General features: G+C 45.1%; 1 protein-coding gene across 1 annotated transcript in view; it reads right to left on the minus strand.

The window, feature by feature from the left end:
* Positions 1–4,319: 4,319 nt before the first annotated feature.
* The window catches only part of LOC142363301 (myosin-10-like), a 36,045-nt gene continuing 20,400 nt past the window's right edge, over positions 4,320–19,964 (minus strand). The window contains exons 5-20 of the mRNA XM_075436813.1: positions 19,304–19,516; positions 19,058–19,202; positions 17,415–17,621; positions 16,266–16,370; positions 15,017–15,169; positions 14,433–14,681; positions 13,714–13,926; positions 13,013–13,225; positions 11,545–11,706; positions 9,750–9,878; positions 8,425–8,513; positions 8,052–8,175; positions 7,736–7,944; positions 6,783–6,891; positions 6,232–6,404; positions 4,320–4,464 (exon numbers count right to left, since the gene is read on the minus strand). Coding sequence (XP_075292928.1) covers positions 4,320–4,464; positions 6,232–6,404; positions 6,783–6,891; positions 7,736–7,944; positions 8,052–8,175; positions 8,425–8,513; positions 9,750–9,878; positions 11,545–11,706; positions 13,013–13,225; positions 13,714–13,926; positions 14,433–14,681; positions 15,017–15,169; positions 16,266–16,370; positions 17,415–17,621; positions 19,058–19,202; positions 19,304–19,516 — 2,638 coding nt within the window. The remainder of the gene's footprint in view (positions 4,465–6,231; positions 6,405–6,782; positions 6,892–7,735; positions 7,945–8,051; positions 8,176–8,424; positions 8,514–9,749; positions 9,879–11,544; positions 11,707–13,012; positions 13,226–13,713; positions 13,927–14,432; positions 14,682–15,016; positions 15,170–16,265; positions 16,371–17,414; positions 17,622–19,057; positions 19,203–19,303; positions 19,517–19,964) is intronic.

The raw sequence follows: 19,964 nt of genomic DNA on the forward strand, positions 1-19,964 counted from the left end.
AAGAGTTTGGAGACATAACAAAGTCAGTGTCCTGTGCAAATCGGACAGACTTTTGGGTCGTCTGTGCACTGCAAGGCTGGCTGGGGTCTGTGCATCACCACGGCAGCTCACACTTGCAGGGCACGGGCGAAATTTCAGGTACAAGCTGTCAGGGTAGTTGCTAGGGAGAGATTATAGCTGTTCTTAGGAGGCAGCATGGCTATATCGAGTTGTGGTGTGACAAATAAGCTGATTGCTGTGTGGGGTGGGGTCACTTTTAATTATCTGGATTGTCATCACACTTGCTATCTGGGCTGGCTGCCTGGAGTTACCAGCAGGTGGTAGCTGAAAAAGATTTAGAAACCCACCCTCCTGAAAACTAACTTCTACAGCAGAGCTGGAGGATGTTAGTGGGCTAGAAAAGGGGGTGGAAATGACTGACGTCCTTATCGGCAGGTTGTTAGAGATCCCTGCCGTCCTGTCCTCCTCCTCTGCGTGCCCACATGCTGTTGACAGCGGATGGCCTGTGCCTCTTCCCCGCATCGGCTCCTGCTCAATCTTGCTGCCCCTGTGGAGGTCTCTGAGTGCTGAGGCTGATCGCAGTGTCTGTGCTGGGCACGCGTCTCCGTGGCTGCCGTGTAAAACCTGTACAACTTTGCACGTGTAAGCTGAACCGAGCTCTGAACCGCAATGTGGTCAGCCCCATCACGCCCGCACGCTGCAGCAGCCACCCAGCTCCAGCTGCGCTGGCAGGAGTCGGACCTGGAGCATGCGGCGGTGGCTGGGCACGAGGGGCTGAGGCAAGGCATGCCTTGCTTATCCCCTCTCTTCCTCTCTCCCCAGCCCCTGTACTCTCCTCCCTGCCCCTCATTGTTGCTGGAGCCTGAAACAGCCACATGTGATTGTAGATGCCATCCCATCTGCAGCCGCTGCCTAAAGAGCAGCCCGTGGTTGGGTGGTGGGAATGGGACAGAGGTAACTCAGCTGCAGCATTACATTTCCACTTACTTTCCTTCCTCTGCCATTTTGTTGGTTAAAGTGTTTGGCCAGTCTCCATCTCCTGTCAAACATCTGCTCTTTGCTTGCTGAGCGGAGCTGAGCAGGCAGCCGAAGACAGCGATGGGCAGGAGCTGACATAGGGGAGTATCACTTTAGCAGAGGCCTGGAGGACAGCTGGGCCTGCAGCGAGGCTTTGCTGGGGAATTGGAAGAGTCAGGACTTGCCTACTTTTTCAAAACTCAATGTCTGCTGTGAGATTAGATTCCTGCAGACTTGTTCCTTCAGGAATGTGCTGTTACTGTTCGGATGCCCGGGCATGGCAGAACAGCACCTGAGGATGTTCTCGAATAGATACTTGTTTTTTTTGGTGTTGTAATATTTCTTAATTGGTTATTAACTTCGATCCAGTTGGGGAACAAAATGGCTCTGACTTTGATGGGCTCTGCAGAGCCTTGGCACTTGAACAGCAGAGCTGAGGCAGCATGTGAGCCAGCATGTAGTGTTTGTTGCTTGAGGCATGAACTCTGTGTTCACTGCTCCCCCACTCCCCTGCCTGCACTCTTATCAAAGTCCTTGTAGATGGTGTTTATGCTTAGGTTATTTTGGTCAATCTGCTGGGCTTTGTTTTATTCAAACAAGCTCAGGTTTGAATGTGAGAAGCACCTCTGCTTGCACACTTGTAGCAGTCCCGTGAAGCACGTAGGGATATTTACACAGTGCACACAGTTACCCCAACCCTGATCGTAATACATCAGGCAGTGAAAGCAGGGCGGTCTTCCCGTTCCCTAGTCCGCCTTATGAAAAAGTTTTCCTGGAAAAGAGGGACGTGTGGGTACCTCGGATGCAGGTGAGTAATCCCATGTTCTGTAACGTGCTTTGCAATGCTCCAGGGTTTTATCTGGGTCACGCGCTTGTGGCCGTGGAGTGGTGGGAGTGCTGGTTGTCGCTGAAATAGGACCCTTCGTCTGCCCGGGCAGAGGTGGAAGGGGAGAGGTCTGGTGAGGTTCAGCTGAACACCTTTGCTTTGCCCCATTCCTTGCGTCCAGGGTTATGGCCAAGAACGTCTTTATCGTGTGCATAAACTGTTTCAATTTTTCTCCACTAGGCGTGAAAAGGTCGTATTCCCCACCTTGGTCATGGGTAAATGAATTCATTTGCAATGATAAGCTGCATGCGTTTTAACTCGGTGCTTGGAGGTGCAGAGTCGGTGGTTCCAGGAGTTGGTGCCTGGGATCAGCTCTGGTCCCCAGCAGCCATTCGGTGCTGGAGGCTCCCTCAGCCCAGGCTTGCTGGGACCAGAGGGACCACTGACAGCAGCCCTGGACTGTAGAGCCCAGGCAGGGGCTTCCTGCTCTCCCCCACCCCTCTCCTCTCACTCCAGTTTTAAGCCCACCATCTCCCTGCTCCTATCAGCTCCCCACGCTGGTCCACCTTCTCTGTGCAGGGACCAGCCCCAGGGCACCAGTGACAGCCTTGGCCTTACCCAACGCCATCACTGCCTTGTGCCAGGGGAGCAGGTACTGCACACTGGGACCTCTGAAACAGGAGATTCCACCGCCCAGCAGAAAGCCCAGACCCCCCTGAAGGCAGCCATGGGGCCTCTGCCTGGGTCCCAGCCCTGCAGGTCAGCAGGAGGCGACTTTGGACTCTAATGGCAACACAAAGGCTCAGCCCTGACCAGGCCATTTACACTGTGTTTAGGTCAAAAGAGAAAAAAACCCCTGAGCAAACAAAAGAGGAAGAAGGGTAAATGCAGCTTCCAGTCATATTCTTGTTTATTAAGGTCTACGCCAGCCTCAGGAGATAGCTCTTCCTGTAAGTAAACAGAGCAGGCGGCCACATCTATAATGAATAAATTTATTGTCTTACAAAAATCATTGTCTAGAAATATGGGTATACAAGAAAACAAGATATTTGCACTCAGATGCCTGGTGGTCAACAGCCAGTTTGATTAAAAGTATCCAAACACACACAACAAAACCTTTGTGACAGATGTTAAAGCTTTTAACCAAAAAAGGAAATCCACGGTTTTTGAGTATGTGGCAGAGGAAGGTTCCTAGTTAACACTGATTCATTGTCACTAATATCAATAATACCACTTGGACTAGAGAGGTACGTGATATGAAGCACAGTCAAAATACATTAAATCATTGTTATATAGGCAAATTATATATGCAACATTGTCTTAGTACTGTAGTGTCTAAGGCACTTTCTGTAATGTCAGTTTTTCAGCTATTTAAACAAAAAGAATGCTAACTACTCGCTGTAATACTGTTCAAAATTAAAAAAAAAACAAAACACAACAACAAAATGGATTCACATCCACTGGCATGTCAGCTCCTAGGCAGGCAACATCTGTCGCTGAACCCCTGTCACCGCCAGCTCCGCACCCGCCCCGCGCGGCCCCGGAGCCGCTCCCGCCGGAGCCGCCGCACCACCTCGGCCTCCACGCACCGTGCAGCCGCTCGGCTCTGCGGCTTGAAGGCTAACTCACTCGGCCCTAAATTAATAAATTAATTCCGCCTGCGTTTTCTGTTTATTTTCCACTGGTGTTCACATTATAGTAGCCTTAATATATACACAGATCTGTGGGGGGTGGTGATAGCGGGTCTCTACAAACGCAGAAGTACTGTACAGATGAGGAACGGCGACACTGTTTCAGTTTGCCTGTACTGCAGGAACGCTAACTGATGAAGCAGGTGCTGAGAACACTTCAAAAGGGTATTGCAGGTTAAAAATGGACGCTACTCGTTCATCCCTACATCTCCCTCTAACACTTCCCAAGGCCTTTTCACAGTTCACTCGCTGATTGTGTGCTGATCACAACAATTAGAAGAAAAAAAAAAATACAGGTGCAGTTTGGTCTTCAATGATCCACCAGACTCGATACAGCCACGGGCCGCCTGAGCACAGGAGAAACGGAAGGATGCTGTCTGTACAACAAAGCATGCATAGTCATGACGACGGGTCTGCCCCAACCACCTACCCTCTGGGAATGAAGTTTCCGTGTTGATAAAAAAAAAAAAGTTCCATCCTTCACATGATGCTTTATAAAATGGCTATACAATGAGTATCTGGAAAATAGATGCACTGAACAGAGACAACTCCATTTTATTTACTACAGAAAAAAAGCAGTTGTAACTATATCCGAAGCAGGGTACAGTATGGTGAGGCTGGAGAGCCTTAAGACATAGTTGACCTAGGATAAGTAACCTTGTAGCATGCCGACGTCTCGTAAGGCAGATTGATGGCCACAAGGCAGTTGGGTGGTCAGGAAAGTCCTCCTCCTCCTGCCAACTGTTGTGTCAAAGGTCTCTGCATGCGAACGGTGTGACGGGGCTCTACTCGGCAGGCGCAGGCTGCGCTTCGTTCACGTCACTGCCTTTGCTCTCTGCGTCATTGTCCGAGAGCTCCAGCGAGGCCCCTTCGATGTGCAGCTGGCGTCTCCCGGATCGGCTCGAAGAGAAGGTGATGGGGCCCCCCCTCCTGCGAACAGCAACCAGACAATCCATGAAGGGTCGTGGCTCGCCCACAGCCCACGGCCCCATGCTGGTGGCTGCTCTGGGAAGACCTCCTTACTGAACCATGGGGGAACAGTTTGCCCCCAGCCACGGGGCAAATTTCACACACAGGGTCTTGAAACCCCTTCTCTGACCAAGGAGAAGACAGGCTGTGGCAAACATTCCGGTATTCTGGTATTCCTGCTTAGCGCGTACCATCATCTTAATTTTGCAAGTCCCAAGCAACCTAAAATATTGCCTCTGTACAAGCACCGAGCACAGACCAAGTCCTAAACAGAGCAGGGTCTCTAAAATAATACCAACTACTCGTTTGTGCAGCGCTGCGCTGCACCCCTCCTGCCACTCCTATAAGCCTCTCTCTACCCCCGAGATGGTTTTGTTCTGCAGCAACCTCACCACTGCTGTCTCCCATCTGTACTCGGTAGAGACCTTGATCTCCAAGAGCTGCTCTCAAGGAAAATGCTAAGACATTCCCACTGGAGTGGGTATGGGAAAAAAAGGGATTGGTACCAGCCACTGGAAAAATCACAGAATCACAGAATGGTGGGGGTTGGAAGGGACCTCTGTGGGTCACCCAGCCCAACCCCCTGCCCAAGCAGGGTCACCCAGAGCAGGCTGCACAGCACCGCGTCCAGGCGGGGCTGGAATATCTCCAGAGAAGGAGACTCCACAGCCTCCCTGGGCAGCCTGGGCCAGGGCTCCGTCACCCTCAGAGGGAAGAAGTTCTTCCTCGTGTTCAGCTGGAACTTCCTCAGCTTCATTTTGTGCCCGTTGCCCCTTGTCCTGTCACTGGGCACCACTGGAAAGAGTCTGGCCCCGTCCTCCTGACACCCACCCTGCAGATATTTATCAGCATTTCTAAGGTCCCCTCTCAGCCTTCTCTTCTTCAGGCTGAACAAGCCCAGCTCCCTCAGCCTCTCCTCGTAGGAGAGATGCTCCAGTCCCCTCACCATCCTCATAGCCCTGCGCTGGACTCTCTCCAGTAGCTCCTCATCTTTCTTGAACTGGGGAGCCCAGCACTGGACACAGCACTCCAGATGGGGCCTCACTACGGCAGTGTAGAGGGGAAGGAGAACCTCCCTCGCCCTGCTGCCCACACTCCTCCTAATGCACCCCAGGAGACCATTGGCCTTCTTGGCACCCAGGGCACACTGCTGGATCATGGTCACTCTGTTGTCCGCCAGAACACCCAGGTCCCTCTCTGCAGAGCTGCTCTCCAGCAGGTCCGCCCCAGCCTGTACTAGTTCCTGGGGTTGTTCCTCCCCAGGTGCAGGACCCTGCACTTGCCCTTGCTGAATCTCATCAGGTTCCTTTCTGCCCAACTCTCCAGCCTGTCCAGGTCTCGCTGAATGGCAGCACAGCCTGCTGGTGTATCTACCACTCCTCCCAGGTTGGTGTCATCAGCAAACTTGCTGAGGGTACACTCCGTCTCTTCATCCAGGTCACTGATGAAGTTAAACAAGACTGGGCCCAGTACTGACCCCTGAGGCACACCACTAGTTACCGGCCTCCAACCAGACTCGGCATCGCTGATGACAGCCCTCTGAGCTCTGCCATTCAGCCAGTTCTCAATCCACCGCACCGAGCACTCATCCAGCCCACACTTCCTGAGCTGAACATCCCTAACACCAGCAGCGCCACAGCTGGATACTCCCCAAGGATGCACTGCGGAGAGTCTGTGGGCACACGAGGGCTCAGACAAACCCTGCCCACCGCCACTGGCACCACCTACCTTAGCCTGTTCTTCAGGGTGCTGACCTCCCGGCTCAGGCCCTCGTTAGCCTCTGTGGCATCGTCCAGCTCACGCTGAAGTTTACGTCGGGAAGCATTTGCACGTGTGGCTTCCTCTTCAGCCTCCTCCAGCTGGCGTTTGAGCTGCTTCATTCTGGCATTTGCCTTTTCCATCTGAAATATAAACCCAGGGACTCAGGATCAAACTAGACAGCTGCAACGCCACGACCAGGAGTTAGCCAACGTCCTGTCCACCCAGCATTCCAGCTGGAGATGAACCAACACAGCCTCACTGCAGACTCCAGCCCGGGCTCCTGGAAACATTGCAGAGCTCCTGGGTCTGGGAGACCAGGATGCGTAACGGACCATCACATCAGAGCTATCACGGGGAGGTTTTGACCACTGGGAACTACTCTAGTGGTTTAGTCATCAAGATAGATTCCCCAACATCTTTTCATTAACATGCTTCTTAGCAAGCCCTTTCTACTTAAAGTATGGTTTTATTTACCTTTTCTGAGAAATAGGCCTCAAAAGCTAAGCCCTTCCACCTACCGGCTCCTTATACTGGTCTGCATGTCGACGCTCATCCTCCACCTGCATGAAGACTTCCTTCAATTTCTTCTCCGTAAGACGGACCAGTTTGTTAGCAGCTGCTCTTTCCCTAGAATAATCAAAAGCCGTCATTTGTCCCAGTACTTGAAGGCCAGGAAGACAAAATCTGTTCCTTCTGAAAGGCTCTCGCCTCATGGTGTAACTGATACTTGAGTTCTCCTAACACGCCTGCCACCATCAACAGCAGCAACAGTTTTAGCGTGCTGGTGGTTGGCTGGGATGCAGCTTTGAAAACATGAAGCCTTAGCACTGGAGCAATACCAGTATGGTATGCAGGCTCATAAGAGGGATATAAAGATGCTTCTTACAGAGTTATTGCTAACCAGTAACATGTTCCTCCCATAGAGCCAAAAGCACAAAAAGAACAAAGATTGTTATAAGACCTTCAGATTCTGGGAGGAACTAGCTTAAAACAAATACATATATTTGGAGGACCAAGATGACAAGGATAGACAGGAAGAGCTCACTGCAGAAAGACTTCTGCAGAGTACAGGATTCATCTCAACCAACTAAAGCTGTCACACCTAAGCTCTTCAACTGGCTTCCTCTAACCAAAGAGACCAGGTGTCTCAAGGCGATGTTTCATCTTGTCTCAAGAAACTTCTGCATCACCTTGTGCATCCTGGGACTACCAGTCAACATATTCACCTGGTTAATGTCCAGAGTTAATTCAGCAGCTTTAGTTATGGAGCAAATAGTTTCTGAAAATTTCAACCCCAGTTACTTTGCAGTTGTCTTGTCAAAATGTGTCCCCCAAACAGTAGGTTTCCTGATCAGAAACCCCAATGCCTTTGCCGGAAGCTCATATCTCAGCCCTACAAAAACCTAAGGCACAGAGGTTTCAGACATGGCAAACACAAGCAAACAGATTTTTTTTTTCTTTTTCTCCTTACTTGGCTTCCTGCTCAAGCTGTTCTTCTAGCTGCACAATCTTGGCTTCTAGAGTAGAAAATGTTGCCTTGAACTTCGACTTCATAGATCCCTCCAGTTCCTGCAACTTGGCTTTCAGCTCTTTGTTCTGCCTTTCTAGCTGCTGCCGTGCATTTTCACTCTTCTGGGCAGCACTCCGCTCCCCAGCTAGCTCAGAATTCAGCGTGTCAACCTTTCAGAGGAGAAGGATAGAAGATCATTTGGTGCTATTCAGATCCTCCACTTATCTGCACACTGAAACATAGATTGCCCCTACAGCATTGCCACCAACGGACTCACCTGCAACGTGGTCTTTCGGAACCGCTCATTGAGAAGCTCCATGTTGCTCTGCTCTTCCTCGAGCTCTTCCTCCAATTGTGCAATCTGAGCTTCCAGCCGGCGCTTCTCATCCAGCAGCGCTGACCTAGAAAAGAAGTATTTGGGTCAAGACACGCTCAGATCTGATACAAAGCAACTGGCTATTTTGCTTTTGATACTTTAGACATTCCAAACTGTAACGAGAAGCTACTGTGTAAGCAATTCTCTTCGTAACAAGAAGGAATTTTTATCGGGACAACAGGTCAATACAGAAATTGCAAGCAGGCTACCAAGAACTGCAGCTGCTGGTGCCTGAAGTTCCTCAGATGCACAGTTAATACATTTGATGACTCACTTTCCCGAAGCACTGTTTGCAATCTCATCAGCCAACTCATCCCTTTCTTGCTCAGCATGACGACGAGCTCTTTCAGACGCAACAAACTCCTGTGAAGGTTTAGGAAATATTCATTACAGCATTAGGAATCTCAAAACTTCTGCAAACAATTATGCCTTCTAATAACTTCTGGGAGATGCTGTGAAGTGTGATATCGCCGAGGTCTTTTAATGGATAAACAGAACCAACAGCTGTAAAAGCTAGCAGGACGCATCACCTTGATCTTTCCCTCCCGTAACTGCCACATGACTACTATGAATTTACTTCTCCCCGTCCCCTGAAAAGGCCAGTAACATTCAAGCCCTAAGCAGGAGGAGAAAACCGTTCTGTCACATGCTCTAATTCATTAAGTATAACGTGGGCACTAAATTAAGCAAATTTTTTAGGTTCCTACAGAGTACGTAGCATGACTGAAAGCAAAGTATAGAAAATGAATTTTTAGCACAAAACTATAACAGCGCTGAATCTTGTATTGTGAAATTGTATTGAGTGGTAGAAACACGCAGACATTCACCAAGAAGGACACAATCTAATGCACTGCAAGTGCAAGACTGACAAGTTTGAAGTCTGTGAAAGAATGACATGGAGAAGCTCTAGTAAGTTGTAGGTAAAAGTCTCAAACATTAAGTACAGTGTAAGCTGAGTGATTGCTTCAACCTTTGCAGCTAACAGGGCAAAAAGAGGCCGTCTCTCACACAAGGCAATTCTGTTGCCTTCAAACCTCAAACGTTTAACCTTGTGGCAGACAACGGAGATAATCGGAGATAAGTAACAGCGATATGTAGCACGACTTGGAGCTCTTACATGAATTGCCAACAATGAGGGAACAGATGCCCGTAAAAGAAAGGGATGAGGACCTCAGATAGCAGAGAGATAAACCTCCACAGACTTACATGGTCCACTGAGGTACTGGACAGATTGTTAGGTTTTTATATACTTCCAGTGACCAGTTTTAGTACTGACACTGTGCACCACAGCTTCCAGAGACTCTCAAACCACCTTGCAAATTTTAGTGAGGCTTGAAATCTGTTTAAGCAGTAGTAAGGCTTCCCTGCTACCCAGGCAGGGAAAGGAAGTCCAGACTACTAGAAGGATTCCTACAAAGCTATAAGAAGCTCACTAATGACCTGGGGCAGTGAGGAAGAGAAACATCTCCAGGCTCCCACTTTTCTGTTCAACTCACTGGATGGCTTTTTACTTTTTCTTTTTTTAAAAAAAAACAAACACCCTCTGGCCTTTCCGTTTTCTCTAGAAAGAAAAACAGATTTCTTGGATTTCAATCTCACCTCTTGGAGCTGGAGTATTTCTGCTTCAAGACCTTTGAGCTTCTTTTCACTTTCTTTGGACTGTGCAAAGATCTCATCTCTGGATGCACAGGCTTCTTCTAGCTCCCGCTGGTAGTCTTTCATTTGAGCCTGCAGTTGGAGAGCAGAGGAAAGAATAAGCCATGATACAGCAGGACAACCACAAGATTTATTAGTAGCTCTGAAGCTTTTTTGCCCTTAGGAGGCAAGACCTTCCTCCTAAAGTGGCTTCATTCCACTTAAATGTATTTATTTTCAGTTCTTATTTTCATAGAATTATAGAATGGTTTGGGTTGGACAGGACCTTTAAAGATCAGAGTTCTATCCCTCTGTCACGGGCAGAGACACCTTCCAGGCTGCTCCAAGCCCCGTCCAACCTGGCCTTGAACACTGCCAGGGAGGGGGCAGCCACAGCTTTTCTGGGCAACCTGGACCAGTGCCTCATCACCCTCAGAGTGAAGAATTTGTTTCTTATATCCAATTTAATTCTACCCTCTTTCAGTCTAAACCCTTCATTTTCTCATCTTTCCATCACTCACTCCTCATCAGAAATATCCCATTAGAAGACTTCACTTCATTTATTAGTATATTTCTTGTAGGAAAAAACCTCTAGTCGAGGTAGTAGAGATACCTTTGTAGTAGATAGGTAATGCTCTTGCAATTGTCTTGGAAAAAACCAAACCTATTTACTTAAATTGACTGATAAAACCTATTACAAGTACTCAAGGTAAGAAACTTCTCAGTGTAGAAGTACCACAATTCACCATTTTGCACATATAACGTAGAAGCACATACTTATCCTTCCCGTAAGACACTTAACACAGACTGATATCTTAATTCACACAAGTTTGACTTCAGATGCTAAAAGAATAAGGCTGGAGAAACTGCATTTAAGTTGTACCTGCATCTTCGCAATACCACCAGTCATGAGACCACTTATTTCAGGTGCTTGCATGAAAGTGTACAGAGATCAGGTATGAACTCTGTAACTGACTCAGCCTCTGGGAATAGAGAAGCCGCTACTGCTAGGTACCAGCATTTCTTGCTTTAATCTCCATTCCCTTCTCATCCAGCGCTTGGACCAAGTTCCAAAATTGCCCTCATTCAGTTGAAGTAGGATTGCCAAGGAATAGAGTGGAGAGTTGACAGGGCAGAAAGGCAATGCAGTTTGCTCTATGCTTTACATGGTCTTGCCACGGCCTCATACTCCTGCAGCTTTGGGCCATGGCACTGAAAGCCTTGGGAAAACTGACCTCTACTAAAGACGGAGTATTTCTCTGGGAATGGGAAATAAATCCTTGACACAAGTACTGGATTCTTCTTGCCAATCTAAAAAGAATAGGCATCTTGGAGCTTTTTCAAAGCAACTAAAATTTACTCCTCCTATTTCTCTGGAGCATTTTTGGCTTCCTCAACTAGAGGAAGTAGCAATCAGCAAGAGCTGAGCTGAAATCAGTAAATTCAAAGATACAAACAACCATAAATTTTAAAGATTCAGCCTCAAAAGCAATCCTCAGTAAATCCTTACGCAAAGCGTTGAAAATGATGACTATAGAATAGAAGTCTGTGGGGGACAATCTTAACTCCTTAGCAACAAAAGGATGAGAGGAGTTTTGAGCGGCTGATAAGTTCAGGCCAGATACTGTGACGTATGCCAGCATAGCTGAGTCTGATACTCCTTCTTGCCTTCACACTACAAATGCATGTAACGAAAAGCAGCACCCTTGACAGACTGTCAGCAGGAGGGAAATCAGCTCAGCTGATTTGCTGTGCCTACCTGGAGCTTACGGAGCTGTTTGATTGCTTCATCTCGAGCCTTGTTTGCAGCTTCTATCTGACCTTCCAGGTCTTTCATATCCATCTCCATTTTCTTCTTGGCTGCCACAGCAAGAGCCCTCTGTTTGCGCTCATCTTCCAGTTCTGCCTCCAGCTCTCGCACCTGTGAAATCAAGGGATTTAACAGGCTCAAGCTCCAGGAACAGAGCAAACACAAAATCCTAACAAAATGGCTGATGAATCCGAAAAGCCTTTGCAGATCAGAATTAGCATTACTCGATTCGAAGAGCCTACAGAACTCAAGCTACACGGGAAGACACTGCAGACGGCAAAAAAATCCACAAACTGGAAGCAGAGATCTCTGAACTGACAAAAGGAAAATAAAGAAAAGAGCTCAGCGTCTGAAGCATTTCCATTTCATCTGTTCAGCTACTTCATGATCAGCTTCTGGCCCAGTACATCTGTCTACATTTAGGTATGACTTGGGGGCAGATGTTGCTAATTCTGATTGAACCACTAAGAGGAAAATACGACATAGAATCACCACACATTCTCAAGAAAAAAAAAAAAAGAAATAATTCTCTTTGAAACAGATGTGCTACTAGAATGTATACACCAACAACTTTTCTTTTTTTCAAAAGAAAACAGAGAAGCAAAGTATCTAAGAAAGCAGCTAACAAGAACTAAGATGAACTCATACAACAATAAAAGTGAGCCAGAAGTGCCACAGGTTACCAACATGAAGGAATATGTTTCTTTTGAATCAAGCCTCCCTCCTCAGGCCAGGTCAGGAGCTCTTGTCCAGTGCAAGACAATAGCAATTCAGCATTGCAGGGAACTTCAAAAGCCTTCCAGGTCAATGCTTTTATTTATTTCTAGGAGATCTCTGTACAGGTGATTCTCAGTAAGTTTTTGTTTTCTTGTGATAAATCTTGAAATATTAGGTGCTTTTTCCTCAAAGCTTTAGAAATGTTAATTTAGATCTATCTTCTCCTACAAGCATGAAATTTTAAAGGCATTTCTTTAGAATTCTAGTATCATAAAGCAGATCTGAAGAGACTCAAGTCTGGCAAATCTGGAATCTTTGCTACGTTTTTCATTTAAGAAACTGTTCACTTAATTACAGTCTTTCAGTCTATGTCGGCATCCATGGATTTGTTGCTGTACACCAAACAGGACGGGCTTGAAGGACACCCATGCAGCAACAGCCCAATCTACTTGCATGTTGAGTGCTTTGGAGGCAAGGTACAGTTGAATTGGAGGACCATCACTGGCAGACTAACATGAACAGTGGCTAATCCACAACAAGACCTATTGTCTTGTTGGTAAAGATCCGTGCTTGGGACTTCTATAGGATGGGATCTTTAAGCACAGAGTTTTATTTTCCTGGTAGCAAGTTCTCAGAGCCATAGAGCTTTGTCAAAAGATCATCACGCCCTTCCCACTATGAAGCACAGTAAGATACACACTTGTTTAACCAGCATCCTCTTTTTCTCTTCATTCTGTTCATCTCTGGCTTGCAGATCTCTCTCAAACTGGGCTTTCATAGCTTGCATGTTCACCTCCAAATGAAGTTTAGCATCTTCTGTGGCCTGCAGTTCATCTTCCAGTTCCTCAAGCTGAGTCCTCATCTCTTCAACCTGTTGCTCTAAAGTTCTTTTTGATTTCTCCAGTTCATGGACCTAAGCCACAAACATTAATCAGACCCTCTCAAAATCAGCAGTTAACAGCAAAAGTAGACATTATATGAACTCAGTACACTACACTTTGTGATGCTCCAAACTGGACAATCAGAACAGGGAGAGCAGCATCTCTAAGATACAGATTAGAGAACCAAACAAACATCCGTGCAGATGAATGGAGAGATGAGCTGTGCAATATTCACAGAGAAAAAGTAGTAGTAGTAAGACAAGCTCTTAAATCCAGCACAAGTGCCATTAGGCATTTGGCCAGCAACTGCTGCTCTCCAAGTCTTCACATCTTTTGAACAGGCCTCATCTTAATAGAGACCACCCTCTTGCTCTGAGCATTAATTCCTCCAGAATTTTGGGTTACAAATCAGCCTCAAAACGTTCCATATTTGTGTCAAAAACACTTCTCCAACCAGGGAATTTTCCTGTGTTGTTCCCTGTGCAGTTCATAACAAAATAGAGTATGGAAAGTTACTTACGTTTTTGCCCACATCATCTTTCGAGCTCATTAAGTCTTCCATATCTGCCCGCAACTGTTTGTTCTGTCTTTCAAACTCTTCCTTAGCTTCCAGGGCTTCTTCCAAAGCCCGAGCCAGAGACAGTGCTTTGGTTTCCTTCTCCCTTGCCTCTGCTTCAGCACGATCTCTTTCCTCTGCATATCTGGCAGAAATGTTCTTTTCTTCTGCCAGCATCTGAATATAAGAAATAATTAATCCATCTCATCAGTTCTATAATCAGGTCCTTCCTGCCTCAGAGGTGTTTTAGTCACTGAAGTGGTTAATGCTCTAAATTTAACTGGCATTCAGAAGCTGTCTAGTCTCTCAGTCTTGATCCAAAGGCTAGTAAGAAAACAGCTACAGCTACTCTGGAATGAGGTGAGGAAAGCAATCTACTAATAAAGATGAAATAATTTTCCTATTATTTCCATCGTTCAGTCTTCACACCCTTTCTTAGTCTATCCTGAGGGATTACAATAATAGTCTGAAGCTTTTGTTCCAATAGAATTTCTTTTTTGTATATAAAGAGCTTATTACTTGATCTAACAAGACTCCAAGATGGCATTTAGCTCACTGAAATTAGAAGCAACAAGTTACTCCTAACAAAGGCCAAGCTGCTCCCAAAAGATTTATCAATCAACACAAACAAGATGCCATTTAAAAATCATAGAAATCAGCAAGATGACAGGAAGCTAGACTACCTGATCAAACTTCTTCTGCTTTTTCTCCAGGTTAGAAACAATCTGGCGCTGATGACCTAGGTCTACCATCAAGTCATCCAGCTCTTGCTGCGGGCGATTCTTTGTCTTTTCCAGTTTGTCATAAGCCATTGCCTTCTCCTCTAGGCGTTGGCTTAAGGACTCCGCGTCCTTCAGTAATTTCTTTTTGTTTTCCTCCAAGCCTTCAATGGTTCCCAAGTCATCATTTACCTTTTTCTTAGCACCAGCCAACTGAAATTAAATAAAAGAAAATAATGTTCCTTGGTACATCATGAAAAGGAAAGAAAGGCAACAAGTCAAAAATACAAAACTAGGTGTTATTGCTAGCTAGAGTAACACAAAAAATATGAGCTAACAGAAGTCCAAGTAGGGGAAAGTCCTGTCCACTGCAGTTAGTTGTACTGGTCACTATGGCAATTGAGAAAGTCCATGGAAAATTTTATTCCAAAGTGTGGTCGAGCATACGTGCAATTTACATGACATTTTTCCAAGAGGTTTAGGACACCAATTCATCTCACCTCGAATGTGCAGCCCTTACAGAAGTCTTGTCATGTACAACAGCTTACCTGTGATTGTAAGGCAAACATCTGTTTCTCCAAATTCTTTCTGGCCTCCTCTTCCTCTTCCTGCTGCTCTTGCAGGTTGTTCTTCTCCTCTTCCAGCTGCCTAATCCTACTGCTCAGGTTGAGTTTCTGGCGGGTTTCTTCCTGAAGCAGCTCCTGTTACACAAACAGGCATATTCAAAGTTCCGTTTGGTTCATAGCGTGTTAAGTGTGGCCTTGGCCCACCACCCTCCATTACTCTACTTGGAGGTTCAGGTTTGATTATTTTTCTCTCAGCAGTTTTGTACAACGACATGCTTATGAAGCCATCCGTAATTTGGGTTTTCAAAAAGGTACTGCTCAGTCATTTGGGGCACACTTAAGCCTTTATTAAGCGTATTTCTCAGAGAATCCATGCCACTGTCTGTTCATAGAAGCCAATGGATGATACTTTTCTATCTTCAAAGGGACAAGCACAGCAGTTGCCTTCAAAATATATCTTTCTTTTCCGACAATCATATAGAGTCCCTATTTTAAACCACCTGAGATGAATATATAGCAACAAATCCTGCAATGACAGCATGCTTTCAAGATTCACTGCATTGCTTAAATGTAAAGGTCAGTTTAAAGACAGCTGTAATTTGGCAGTGGAAACTTCTGTCATAACCGAGACTAATGAAAAGTGTAACCACCAGCCCTCTCTTCCCCCACCCTGTTCCTCACAGAACTCTCCAACTGTAATGAACATTACTCACATAGTCACCATTAGCATTTTTATACAGGGGAAAAAAAAAAGAGTATATTTAAGTGATGAATACATGTATCAAGCTGCACTATTTAACCCAAAAAACAAACACTGGCAGTTTCAACAACTTAAGCTGAAGTCAGTAAAGAACTTCAGCCTAAGTCAGTAAAAGACAGGGTATTGTCCCTCGTGCCTTTCACACACCCCAAGGACCTTATTTGCATTAACATCCTACTTGGAAAGGTTTTTTTGACTTAATACTTATCTCCCACAGAGACTAAGAAATAAAAAAGAGAAACTGAAAGGCTACAGTCTATCAAGCAGTTAATCTTAGATAATGAAAAACTGGCTCCACATGTAGCTGAGCAATCATCATACATCGCATTTCACTAGACTTCAATAGGAAATACAGCTTGTACCCGTGGGGCTTTCCAAACCATGAATGAAAATGTATTTTCTGTTATGCAGTTAGCATTTCAATGAGGAACAAAGCTTCAGCGCTAAGTTCAAGCTTCACTGCACACACACCTGTGTATCCTGAAGCTGAGATTCCAAACTAGCCGCATCCTTGGCAAACTTAATGCCTTTCTTCTCTGCTTCCTCCAGGAGACTTGAGACATTATCCAACTCGTTCTGCAAAGCAAGCAGTCTAAAGGTAATAACGCGCAGCAGATCCATGGCAAAGCCTACATCTGACACGGAACACAAAACCTCAACAAATTCCGTGGAAGGCAAGACAACAACACATCCCAGGTACAACAAGCTAAGAATACTGAAGTTTGGTTAGAAACGTGTCAGTCCTGAACTTAAGAGAGAACATAATAAGAGTTAGCCATGATATTTAGCAGAGCATGTCATTCCAACATCTACAATCATATTTAAAGCTATTTTTCATTATAGGATCATGTATTTTATAGGACCGTGTATTTTACAGTACCATTAATTCAAGGATTATCAGGGTGGCAGCTGGGTTTAAAGCATCACTGCAAGAGAAAAGGTCAATGCCAGGTGCCAATTCTTGCTATTTTAGGCTATGCTACTTGTATATACAGTGAGAGACTGCCAAAATGCTTCCCCCAAAAAGAATGGGGCCATTCCCTTTTTCAAGCACTTTAGCTTGATTTACTCATAATACTCTTTGCTGTGGCTAAGAAGTCAGCTCTGACTGCATTTTGTCTGTTTTCTCCATTTCGCAGAGGAACAGCCCTTTACTTGCAATCCCTATCTGTCAAGTTCCTTTTGAAGCACAAAAGGAAACGTGTGGCCATCATCAATCAGTACATTTTTGCTCAAGCCTACAAATGAGCTCAGCCCACTCTACTCAACTCCACATCCAAGCCAAAAACCTGTAGGCCAGCTGTCAGCAGAGCCTCCTACAGGATTTGGTCTCCAAAATGGGAAGCCATGTACTTCAAAGCCACTGTGATTCTTACATAGTCCAAAAAGTTCAGGATTCATGTCGTGGCTCTCCAGCTATCTGAGGTGTGTCACCACTTTCAAGCCCCTCAAGTACACGAGTACATGACTGAGATCGCCTCCCACATCAACTACAGTCCCCATTCCTGTAGACCTAGCTGCATCTTTGATAGTCATTCCTCCTAGCCACTTCTGTATATGGTTAAAGCTTTTACTTTCTTGTGTATAGTTCAGCAGTTTAGGAATTCCATACAGCCTTACCTGCAGCTTGTTAGCTTTCTCCGCCAGCTCCACCCTCACTCTTTCTCCTTCTGTGACCCTAGCAGTTAGCTCTTGCACCTGAGCATCGAGCTTCTTCCTCTTATGTTCAGACTCTGCCTTGACCTGCTGCAGTACCTTCACTTCACAGGCCAACTCCTTGTTGTTGGACTCTAGGCCTTGCTTGTTTTGTTCAAGATTTGCTTTGAACTAGGAAAAACAAAAGGGAAGAACTTCAACACTCTTTTACATATCAATAAAGTTTTCTGCTAAAAATATTCAGTCCAGCAAATCAGGATTATAAGCTCAAAGACAAAATAACTGCTCAGCAAGTTGTAAGTAGGGAGCATTTAAAATCCTGCTGTGTAACATTTTGCATATGTTAGCCAAAAAAATTAAGGTAATGCAAGTTAATCCACTCTCAGATATCACAGGTAACAGCGAGGACCAGAAGATATTTCTATGAATTCAGTAAGATCTGGGATGTCAGTGCTGTAAAAGGACCATGTGAGTAGCACTGAGCAGGAAGGAATGTGCCCATTAACAGATCAGAATGCCTCATCTCACAGAAATAAAAGGAAAGATATCAGCTACAGCTGCCCTGATTTTAGTAGGCATAGCAGCCTGGAGGTGCATAATAAAGCACTTTTCACCACTGCACTGACATTTGTCAAAAACCTTTTTAAAAAGGTAGTAATTGCCATAAGGGATGTTTAAGTGCCATTCTTACTATATTGCCAGAACTGACAATCTTATCACAGGACCTTTGTTTAAGATTGTAGGGTATTTTTCTGTATTTTTATGCTCTTATTGAGAATATTTAATGAATAAGGAGCACAGGAAACACGTAAGATTTTCAGGTAAATAAACTATAATTTCCATCAGATTTAACTACTATATTTCTCACGTAGTATTTTAAACTAAGGAGGCTTCTGAAATATTCCTACACAAAAATATTACTACAGTATATGAACTGTCCACACCTATATCTGTGAATGACTAGAAATAAAATTTTACAAGCTAGAGATACTTTTTTTTTTTTTTTGGCAGTGTTGGATTAATTCTGCTTCTGAACAAAGACACTGAAGCTGCACTAGTAGGAACCACGTTGTCCAGGTGTGCCGCTTCCTCTGCTCTGGCAGGGGTTACCAGAGACACAATAGAACTCTGCAAATCAGCAAGATACTCCACAGATATCTAGCACTGGAGGTCACGGTACAAGCATAAAGTGAAGAGTGGCTGGAAGAACTTTTACGCTACCCGTACTCACAGTTTGTTATTTGTGAGTGTCGACATGACAATTACCTTATTTGGAAAACATTCCGCAGTTCGCTTAGGCAGAGAACCGCTTTTCACCAAATAAGCACATAGGCTGCTCGAGAATTCCCACAATAGTACTACATCAACTTATCTCTAGGTGCACTGTTTCCAGGTCTAACAAACACTTTTAGATAGTCTTGGCATCTATCTGAAAAGTTGCTATATGTTCAAACCAGCAGGATATATTTGATTCAACGGCAGTAGTTAAGTATGTACAGAGGACAATTTAGATCTGCAGATATCACTGGAAGTGACCACGCCACTTATGTTACTTATAAAAGTCCTGAAGCTGAAAAATGTATTTCTGTAATTAATTTTCTGCTCACCCTTTTGGCCTCTTCCAGTTGTTCAGAGAGCTCTTCCAGGGCAGTAGCATGCCTCTGCCTGATTTCCTGGATCTGTGCTTCATGGTTTTTGGTTTCCTCTTCAATTGCTTTCTTCAGTTCAGCCACCTCCTGCTCTAGCTTTGTCCTAGAGGAAGCATCAATAGTTATCAAAAATCAACATTTTAGTCTTTTGTAAATTCAAGGTGAATTTTAATGGTGCCTGCTTATACAGACACATGATCCTACCTCAGCTCTTGCTGTGCTGCAGTGGTATCCAAGGTATCTTCTACTTCAGTTTTTAAAGCCTCCAGCTCTTCACTTAAATCTCTTTTCTGCTTTTCCGCCTTGTTGCGAGATGCCTTCTCAGATTCAAGATCCTCCTGCAGTTCTGCAATTTGAGCCTGCAACTCTCTTATCACTTTCAGTGCGTTGTTTTTCTCAACTGCTTCTTCATCACCTCTGTTAAACAGAACCACAACAGTTAATGATATTTCATAGCTTCAGATCTCTTCTCATAAGTCTAGTATAAGTTATGTACTCAAAAAATAACTCATCTTTCCCACTTGAACAAAATCCACCTCCTAAAATTTCATAGACAAAGCCACTACTGCACTCTTATTCTCAAGATCCTAATGAGCGCAGTGCCCCAGGTACTACAGATACACTACTGGAATGATCAAGCTTTCCAGTTTGCATTCAGGTATTCCAGTTTTGTAGACCTCAACACTCCCAAGGGTGCACCCTTGTCTGTAGGACTGTCTCTTCCTGCAAAGTTATAGATCATTACTCAGAAAACTCAGGTGGTGTTTAGTTTATAACATGTGGCTGCGAGACTACCACACAGATCTTTGATTGAGTTGGACAGACATTATCCAGTATTTGGACCAACTAAGAACACTCTCGACGA

The sequence above is a fragment of the Opisthocomus hoazin genome, chromosome 15 (genome assembly GCF_030867145.1).
Source record: "Opisthocomus hoazin isolate bOpiHoa1 chromosome 15, bOpiHoa1.hap1, whole genome shotgun sequence".
Taxonomy (NCBI): Eukaryota; Metazoa; Chordata; class Aves; order Opisthocomiformes; family Opisthocomidae; genus Opisthocomus; species Opisthocomus hoazin.